Source organism: Panthera uncia, chromosome F2, assembly GCF_023721935.1.
Source record: "Panthera uncia isolate 11264 chromosome F2, Puncia_PCG_1.0, whole genome shotgun sequence".
NCBI classification, from domain to species: domain Eukaryota; kingdom Metazoa; phylum Chordata; class Mammalia; order Carnivora; family Felidae; genus Panthera; species Panthera uncia.
In genome coordinates this window covers 16,773,517-16,783,737 of record NC_064812.1, presented here as the reverse complement: position 1 = coordinate 16,783,737, position 10,221 = coordinate 16,773,517, and the positions used below count along the sequence as shown (strand labels likewise).

Sequence of the window (10,221 nt, the reverse complement as noted above, 5' to 3'; positions counted from 1 at the left end):
TCCCCAAGCCTCCCCTAGGAATTATCTGTACTATTCATTTGGTCCTCACCAGATACTGATCCCCCATCTGCACTGTAAGAGCCCAGAGGCCAAGGGTATCTTTGCAGGCCCAAGGGACCCTAACCTGAGTGCCTCGGCTGGTCCCAGTGCACTATGAGTGCCGACCGGCTGGTCAAAGAGCTCTCTCTGCTCCTGCAGGGGACACGAACACTCAGACACTGCAGGACGACTTGTACTCTTCCCGTTCCCGCTCTCACCTTGACCTGGACTCCCTGCCTCCTCCCTGCTTGCCCTGCTGGCCCGTCACAGAGATGCCAGAGCCTCATCTCCAAATGCTTCATTTTCTGGACTTGGTCCAAGAAGTGTTGGGACACAGAGAAACTGTCATTCACTTTCTCAGCTTCTTCCTGAAGAGCGTATGTGTGTCAGAAAAACTGTTACCAGGGTATATAAATATAGCAGACACACATGTACGAGCATAAACACAAACTCCTTTTTCTCGTTGTTCCCTGTGTTTTGACCGAGCCAGACATGTGGCTTCCGGAGGTGCTCCGTCCTTCTTCCCTCGGCAGGGTGTGGCGAGTGAGGGTGTCCCCACGGTGCTGTGTCATGCTGACCCGCCAGCCTGAAGAGAACGAAAAGGCTGACCCTCCCCTGAGTCAGACAGTATTCCTCCTGCCTCGCTGCCTTTGAACTGGGCCATAGGTTTTTCCTGCCATCGGACTCCCAACTGAAACAGTGGTTTTCCCTGGGTCTTCAGCCTGTTGGCCTTTGGGCTGGAACCACACCATGGGCTCTCCGGGTCTCTAGCTTGCCAGCTCGCCCTGCGGATCTTTTCAGCTTCTATAATCACCTAAGCCAACCCATGTACTAAATCTCTCTCTGTTATACAGATGGTTAGAGCTGTAGATAGAGATACAGGTGTAGATATGCACATCCTACTGGTCCTGTTGCTCTAGAGAATCCTGACCGATACAGATTTCGGTGCCAGGAGGTTAAAGGCCTTATCTCCAGGGGCGCCTGAGTGGCTCAGTGGGTTAGACGTCTGACTCGGCTCAGGTCATCATCTCACAGTTCGTGGCTTCGAGCCCCGTGTCGGACCCTGTGATGACAGCCCAGAGCCTGGAGCCTGCTTCCGATTCTGTGTCTCCCTCTCACTCTCTCTGCCCTTCTCCTGCTTACTCTCTGTCTCTGTCTCTCTCTCTCTTTCAAAAATAAATAAACATTAAAAAAAAAAAAAACTTTCTTAAAGGCCTTATTCCCAAATACAGTCCCATTCTGGGTTAGGGTTTCAACAGGCAACTTCTCAGTGGGGGGACATAGTCAAGCCCTGACAGGCAGGCCTCCCCTGTGGGCCCACGTGGCCGAAGGGGCCCAGTCTGTACATCTGGGCTGCTCCTTCGACCCCCGCTGCTCGCTCTCCCTCTGTCCCCATGACACTCGTCGCCTGCTTTGCTGTGGAACACCCAACAGCTGAGTCAGTTCAGCCAGGTGTCTGGAAATGGCTGTTCTCCCTTCAAACTGTGTTTCTTGGCCAGCAGGGTCAGAGGCTTGCTTCTGGCGGCCGCTCTTCGAGAACGGCACTTCCTGACTTTTCTTCCAAACATCCACACGTGTTTGCTCCTCGCAGAGGCCTCGGCAGGCAGCGCAGCCTGCTGTTGAGGGGCAAGCCCGGCACTGCTGTTCTGGGAACCCTCCCCTCAGGCACAGCGTGAAGAAACGTCCAGTTCACGTCTCCTTGAGGAATTACTCTATCCCAGGCCCTGCGAGGCCAGTCTTGGCTTCCATGCCAAAAGGGCCTGGACTCGTGTATCTAATCACACATTTGCCTCCCGCCCCAACCCGTGTGCCAAGAGCTGGGTGGTCAATACAGATGGAAGCAGATGTGCTCCCAGTTTACATCACAGCGTCAAGAGCCTCCCTGCCTCCGGGGTTTGCACCTTGCTAATGGGCGGTTTGTTGGGTCTGAGAGTGACAGGGGGCAGGGAAGGCCCGTGTGAGGGGAGACAGGAGCAGAGACTGGAAGCAGTCAGCCATGCAAGAGGCAGGAAGAGTGTGCAGGACAGCAGGCAAAGGCTGGCTGGAGTCTGCCTTATTCTAAGTGTAACGGGAAGCCCTGACGAGTAACAGACTACGATAATGTAAATTCCGTAAGGTGCTCGGACGCCTTGGGTATCTTGAGCCCACCTCCACCCTCCATGTTAGTGCGAATATCTGGGGCTTTCCTAGACCCAGAAAACACATACTGCCTGAAGCTCAAAGCCTTTTTTTTTTTTTTTAACGTTTATTTATTTTTGAGAGAGAGCAAGAGTGGGGAAGGGGGGGTGGGTGGAACAGAGGATCCCAAGCAGGCTCTGCAAGTGCTGAGTCTATCGCGGGGTTCGAACTTACAAAACATGAGACCATGATCTGAGTTGAAATCAAGAGTTGGAGGCTTAAAAAAACCGACTGAGCCACCCAGGCATCCCTACAGTCAACCTTCTTACCCCAGCATGGACAATCCTCCATAATTTGATGCTGGGTTACCTGCCCTGTCTCATCACCCACATCCCTTCATGCCCACTAACCTGGACAACCAGTCTTCATGTCCTCCACGTGGTGGCTCCTTTCATCCCCCTGCTGAGAAACCCAACATGCCTGCCTTTCATTCTCCACAGAGCCTGCTACAAACTCTCCCCTTCCCAAGGTCCAACTCAGATGTTACCGCCTTCATGAAACTTTTCACTTATTTTTTAAATTAATTTTTAAAAATATTTTTAAAGTTTCTTTATTTATTTTGAGAGAGAGAGAGAAAGAGAATCCCAAGCAGGCTTTGCACTGTCAGCACAGAACCCGATGCGGGGCTCGAACTCACAAACTGTGAGATCATGACTTAATCTGAAACCAAGAGTTGGACGCTTAACCGACTGAGCCACCCAGGCGCCCCCTTCATGAAACTTATTTGAGAGCCCAGCCTTCCTCTGCACTTCTGCCATGTCCAGACCACCCTCCTACCCCTTATTTACTACTGATGTGGATGTCCTATCACCTCTGCTGGAGAATGGAAGATCATGAAATCAGGTGCTGCGCCTTTGAGATCTACAATAATCTCTATCAAGCTTTCACAAAACAAATTCCTGTGTAAAAGAAAGTCTTCTGAGAAACAAAATCTTACAGTACAACCAAGACTGAAAGGGCCCAAGTAAAAAAAAAAAAAAGAAAAAAAAAAAAAAAAAAAGAAAGGGCCCAAGTGGCCTCTGTTAGGATTCTTTGGTTACAATAACAGAAGCTGAAACTAGCTTAAGCAGCCAACTTAGGACCACAAACATCATCGCTTAAAACAACACAAATTTATTACCTTATGGTTCTCTAGTTAGAATTCCAACACAGGTCTCACTGGGCTAAAGTCAAGGTGTCAGCAGGGTGTGTTCCTTCCTGGACACCCTAGGAGAGAATCTGTTTTCTTGTCTTTTCTAGTTTCCATATGCCACCCACATTCCTTGGCTCATGGCTCTGTTCTCCATCTTCAAAGCCAGTAGTATAGCATCTTTCTGACCCTCACCCACTTCTTCTGCCTCCAGATGATAGCTAATTTTATGTGTCAACTTGACTGGACTAGGGGATGCCCAGATGGCCGGTAGAACATTATTCTGGGTGTGTCTTGAGAGTTTCTGGTAGAGATTAGCATTTGAATTGACAAACTGGGTAAAGAAGATCACCCTCCCCAGTGCAGATGGGCATCATCTATCCTCATGAAAGCCCAAATGGAACAAAAAGGCAGAGGAAGGGCAAATTTGCTCTCTCTGCTTGAGCTAGGACATTCATCTTGTGCCCTTGGAGATTGGCACTCCTGATTCTCTGGCTTTGGACTCAGATCAGGACATACACCATTGGCCCCCTGATTTTCAGGCCATTAGACTTCTCAGCCTCCATAACCATATGAACCAACCCCCATAATAAATCTCTACGTGTGTATATATACATATACATACATACACAAATATACATATATATACGTACACAATACCCACATACATCTACATATCTGCATACTATCTATCTATCTATCTATCTATCTATCTATCTATCTATCTCCTGTTAGTTCTGCTTCTCTGGAGAGCCCTAATATACTCCGTCTTCCATTTGGAAACACTCCAGTGATTACACTGGGTCCACCTGGATAATCCAGGATATTCTCCCTATTTTAAAGTCAGCTGATTAGCAACCTTAATTCCCCTTTGCCACGTAACCTAACGTATTCAGTTTCCGGGATTTAAGGCGTGTATATCTTTGGGGAGCCATTATTCTGCCTACCACACTCCAGGTGTTTCATGGAGACCTCGGCCAAGAATGTGGCTAGGGCTAGAGAACAGGAAGGATTTGCAATGAGGAAATAGTTGGGCATCTCCTTCATTTTCCTCCTTCTCTCTGTAGACTTGCTCTCTGCTCCTCAGTCCACTTGGAAGAACAAAACCAGCCCCAGGTTTTGCCCTTACTGGTTTCAGACACAGGAGAAGAATCTTTCATTTCTAAATCTCTTGAGAGTCTGATTGGCCCAACTTCAATCAGGTAAACCCTCCTTCCTCTCTCCAATTAGTTAGGGTCATTGAGTATAAATATGGCTGCCACCGGTGTGGGTGAGAGGGCACTTCCCAGAGACAGGGGGCGGGTGGTTGTTAGCTCAAGGGCTGAGCAGACACAACACTGAAGCTTTAGGTGATGAAGCCACTCTGCCAAGGAGGGAGAAAAGGACAAGTGTGAGCCCCAAATAGACAAATGCCTGCCCTCTGTTTTTCCTGACCTCTTTACCAATGCCTCCTGGTGGACACACTCAGATTAGATTGGAGCCAGGCCTGGTCTGCCCCTCATCAGGACTTGTTTCACAAGCTTTGGTGGTTTTATACAATCTTCCTTGGTTTGTGCTTGTTTGCATATTGTTTTTGTGATTAAGACCTTGGAAATCAGTGTATAAACTACTTTTACAGATGAAATTGCAGAAGTATTAGAAAACTGCAATTTAAAACAATCTGTTTTTGTAAATAGCGGCCTTGCGTTTGTTTCATAGACATTTCTACCCAAGATTTTCTAACATGAGGCACATCTTTGTTGAAATGCAGTACTGTGCTGGCAGGCAGGGGGCCTGTGGCACTGACAGTGGATCTCAGTGGGAATGGGCTACACGGGCTTCTGGCTCACCAGGCCTTTGGTGGCCTCTGCAAGGCCTGGGCCTCCAGCGAGGCAGCAATGGGCAGAAGTCACGGTGTCCAGTAAGCTGGGCTCTGCCATAAATGGGCAAACCAGAGACACAGTGCTAGAGCTTATGATCCAGCAAAGTTTCAGACAACAAAAATTCAATTATAATCCTATTAAACACTCTGCGGGGGAAAGCACAGGTACCATGACATTTAAAGGAACCTGAGCAAGTCTGGGATCGGGACCATCTGGCCAGAGAATGACCCAAGCTGAGATCTGTGGGAAGGGGAGGCTTATGGCAGGGTTACGAGATTGCAGGGAAGAATGTTCCAAGTGGAGATAACTGGATGGACATAGGGCTTGGGTGCAAAGATGCTTGAAGAGTCCAAGGACATGAGAAAAACCAGTGAGCCAGGGCGAAGTGGGCCAAGCCAGACCACACAGAGCCTCACACACGGGCTTTGTGAAGGAGTTGGGAAATCACTGGATGACTGAAAACAATCTTTATAAGATCCTTTGGCTCTGTATGAAGACTACAGAGGTGTTAAGAGTATGAAGGATAAAGGACTCTCACCAGCTCGAATACCAGGTATAAACCCCCCCTTGGGAGAAAATGTTGAAGACAGGCCTTTTGGGAATCACAGGAGACAAGAATCACCGTTGGGTCCCACCCCACCCACCTGGAGTGCAGTCACCTCTGTGGTTCACATTTGCTCACCTTCCGAGTGATTCATTCACTGACAAGAGGGTGGGGTGTCTAAATAGGCAGGCCTGAGATTTTTCTTTAGCACAGTTGTTGCTCAGTTAACCCTACCCTTCACCATCTGTCCTGGAAATCATCAAGATGACTTGGGCGTGATGAAACTCTGAGGTGGCCGGTATTCCTGAGTGCCCTTTCCTGCCCTGTATTACAGCCAAGCATCATAGTGCGGGAAGCTGGCTTCTCACACACATCACCATGTTGCTGCCGGGAACGTGAGGTGAGGCAGGAGTGAGAATGTGGGCGGATTCACGAAGACCACTCAGGCAGTTCAGAACAGCACAGACAGTGGATCTGGGAGGACAGCCAGAGGGCTGAAAGCTAACAGCATGGACAAAGTTAGAAGGACACTAGGATGGAAACAGGAAGCCAAGCCAGGCAGGGAAGAGGGCAATAAAAAAAAGAAGTTTATTTGAGGGAGGGGGAGGGGCACAGAGGGAGAGAGAATCCCAAGTAGGTTTCATGTTGTCAGCACAGATCCCATGAGCCATGAGACCAGGACCTGAGCCGAAATCAAGAGTCAGACGCTTAACTGACTGAACCACTCAGGCGCCCCGAAAAGGGCATCTCTAGGAGGCCCAGACTAACAGGAAGAAGGCGTTTAGCTCCATTGAGAGAAACAGGCAGGGTGCTCTGACGGCCTCAGCACTGTGCTGGATCTTTGGGGTGCAAACAAAGTAAGATGCTCGCCAGTTAATTCAGAAATTCAACCAATATTTAATGAAATGCCGGGTATTCTGCCCTGATATCAATGTAAAAAAGACCGTCCTAAAGTCCATCGTGACAACAGAGCAGGAAGAATCAGTATGGGAGTGAAACAGTAAAGGAGCAGGAAAGAGGGAAACCTACAGCCACCTGGAGGTCAAGACTCCTGGGAAGCTGTAAGGAGGTGGAGACCTGAAAGGTGAACAGAATTAGCCCCATGATGGGGGGTGGGGAGGGGCACCAGACCAAACTGCCAGCGTGAAGGCCTAAAGGCGAAAGCTAAGGCACAGCTGGGGAGCAAGGAAGGAGGGAGCCTGGGAGCCAAAGACTATGATGAAGCGTTTGCCAAACCACGGTTCAGCTTGGGCTCTATCCGGAGGGCCGGTCACAGCTAGACCGCTAACTCCCTGAAAGCCAGGGTCTCCACGGCAACCGCACCATGATTGTCACATAACACGTAACACAGTGATGGTTCATGACTCCATGAATAGATGGAGGCCAATGGGGAGCTGTTGAGAGGTTTCCATACTTTTTAATGGTTCCTAAAAATCGAAATGTCTACTAATCATACCAATCTTTGGTTTCACATTAGAGAAAAATGACAACTTGCAGTTGCTAGTCAGGCTACTGTACCTACTAAAAGAGCAGCCAAAATAGAAACACAATGAGATGTTTGTCTGTTTTGGAAAGGGGCCTGGAAAGGGGAGAAGCAGCAGGTGGAAGGGAAATCCTGATGACTCCACCTCTTGACCCAGGGCTGGGATTCTTTTCCCTCTGCTGAGAATAAAAAGTTGTGCGGGACAACATTTGATGATGTTTTGGTTTCCTATTAAATTCCACTCCTCAAAAGGGAGCTCTTGTATCTCAGATGATTCGAGTAAGATGTATCGGAGATGTTAGAGACTGTGACTGTAATTCGTATGGCTGGAAGGACAGGACCATCACCCTGCGAGACGGTGCTCTGTGGGCCTCGTGATTCTGTGCTGTCTCATGAGCAAGGCACCAAATGCCCTTCATTCCAGACCATCTTTTCAATGATGTCTGCATAGCAAACAGCCTTACAAAAGAGACGGTATCGTCCTCTGGAGCGGGAGGCAAGCATGCTGACTACTGCCTGTTAGAGAAGACCTGTGTTTCCTCAGCTCAGGGCTCTTCCCCTGTAATACGGCCCACCCCATGTATACTCTTTTGTTTAGGCCCACACGAAAAATCGCAGATCTTGACACACCCTTCTTAGAAATGGTTTACTGCTACATCTCAACATTCTTGTTCTTTCCTGAATTTACCTAAACAATGTGGCCACTTTTACTGCTGATTATAACACAGTTCCTGTTTCTAAAAGACTATAATACCTAAAAGGCTCTTTTATACACTTCCAACAGATATCTTCTAAAGGGGTAGTAGGTCTAAGATAAGTGAATGGCAAAAATCTACAAAGAAAACAAACAAAAAATCAAGAAACTGAACACAGTAGAAATAATCTGAAGAGAAGCGGTTTTTATAAAACAAATAATTATTTCAAATCCATTATATTCAATGAATGGCAGTGCATTCTATCTGAAATAAACAAGAACAATTAAAACAGTACAGGATTTTTTTTTTTTTTAAAGGGACCACTAAACCAAGATTTGTATCTCTGTATGGAACTGATTTTCAAAGGGACAGAAGTGGTCTTTGATCTTTCTGAACCATTTGTCTTCAAATTCTTTCGAAGATGCAATCATCAAGGCAGTCAGGGCTGTAGGGCCAACACACTTCACCTCTGTGTGAACCTCATCTTTTATTTTTTCTGGGACGATATCTTCTCCCATAACCTGTAGCAGGAGGGAAAAAAAAACCAAAAACCTGTCCCAATAAAAGGGGCAGCGCGCGCAGAATGGAAGACTATGCTATTCATCAAGGGTAAAGGATTTCATACCAAAAAAAGCAGAATACTTTAGCAGCCAGGGGACAATTCCAACAATTCCAACATATTGAAAAGCTGTTTGTTTAGAAGTAGCGATCCAAGGACCACATGTGTAAAATACCCTGTATTTCTCCTCTTGTCTTCCCGAGTGAACAAATCACTGAACTACTGATGTGGCAGCTATCAGCCTAGAGAGAGCGCCCGGTCAACCTTCTTAAATCAAAGAGCATCCTCTGTTGGCAAGACCGCATCTGCAAGTCCTTCTCCCTCACTGTAAAATAACCAGAAAACAGAGCTGGGGCAGAATACAGCTGCTGGGGGTGGGGTGAGGGCACAGACTCTTCCTCTTAGAAGTTGTCCAAAAAAGTCAAAGACTGGGGCGCCTGGGTGGCGCAGTCGGTTGGGCGTCCGACTTCAGCCAGGTCACGATCTCGCGGTCCGTGAGTTCGAGCCCCGCGTCAGGCTCTGGGCTGATGGCTCGGAGCCTGGAGCCTGTTTCCGATTCTGTGTCTCCCTCTCTCTCTGCCCCTCCCCCGTTCATGCTCTGTCTCTCTCTGTCCCAAAAATAAATAAAAAACGTTGAAAAAAAAAATTAAAAAAAAAAAAATTAAAAAAAAAAAAACAAAAAAAACCCCAAAAAAGTCAAAGACTGTGAACAGTCGAGTAGCAAGCAGCTGGGCCTACCCTTTCCTGACCCAGAAAGACTCAACCCTCGGGAATTGCTGCACATGCCCTCTGAAGGCACAATACTGCTCCCTACTGGTCAGAGTCGGGCCCAGATCTGGTGTTCGCTTCTCCGGTAAGACAAGCAAAAGTTGTGGAAAGCCGGCACCTGAACCCACTAAGTGATCAGCCCATCTTCAGTAAGGACAGTGAACTAAAATTAAGTCCCAATACATTTCATACCACTGGCATGACAGGCTAGGGAGCCACCTGGCAGGGATGCTACAGAAGGAATTTAAGTCACTTGGGATTTGGACTAGATGATGACTAAGTTTCCTGTAAACCCTGAGATCCAGTGTGTTGATGAATACGCAAATTATAATGGATTAGAAGCACATTCAAAGAATCGTTTCCTCTGGCTTTAAATCTTCAAGGGCTACTTATTACTTGAGGCAAGAGCTAATGAGATGAACAGCTTAACCAGGCAACTGTCCACATTTATTAAAGCATTTTGTTTTTGTATTTTAACGTTTCTGACATCAAGAGGTATCTTATAACACAGGTGTGTCATGGTATAAGCGGCATCTTGCTTTTCTTTTGGTGACCCGTCAACGATGTGGCTTACAACTGGTGACTTCTTGGACTCAACGAAACGTAGAACTTTAAAATCTGGGATATAACACCAAACATCTTTTTTTTTTTTTTTTTAAATTAAAAAAAAGATTTGAATAATAGTAATATCCAAATGTGCAATATTCCAAAAAAAGGGATTAGCAGGTACATCATTCACAGGTTCAAAATATCTGCAAAAATATTTGACCAGGGGCGCCTGGGTGGCTCAGTCGGTTAAGCGTCTGACTTCAGCTCAGGTCACGATCTTGCGGGTCCGTGAGTTCGAGCCCCGCGTTGGGCTCTGAGCTGATGGCTCAGAGACTGGAGCCTGCTTCCGATTCTGTGTCTCCCTCTCTCTCTGCCCCTCCCCCGTTCATGCTCAGTCTCAAAAATAAATAAACTT

The 10,221-nt window shown here is 47.4% G+C and overlaps 1 protein-coding gene across 5 annotated transcripts in view; it reads right to left on the bottom strand.

Annotated features, from left to right (window-relative positions):
* CF2H8orf76 (chromosome F2 C8orf76 homolog) overlaps positions 1 to 10,221 on the bottom strand; it is a 33,653-nt gene that overhangs the window by 5,437 nt on the left and 17,995 nt on the right. For 2 of the 5 annotated variants that reach the window (XM_049632927.1, XM_049632931.1), the window contains exon 6: positions 8,118 to 8,451. The exons of 1 other annotated variant lie outside the window; for it this stretch is intronic. In XM_049632927.1, coding sequence (XP_049488884.1) covers positions 8,254 to 8,451 — 198 coding nt within the window. In that variant the 3' untranslated portion in view covers positions 8,118 to 8,253. Of the gene's footprint in view, positions 1 to 8,117; positions 8,815 to 9,182; positions 9,876 to 10,221 lie in introns of those variants that run through there. 2 more of the 5 variants (XM_049632930.1, XM_049632929.1) reach the window with 2 other exon arrangements.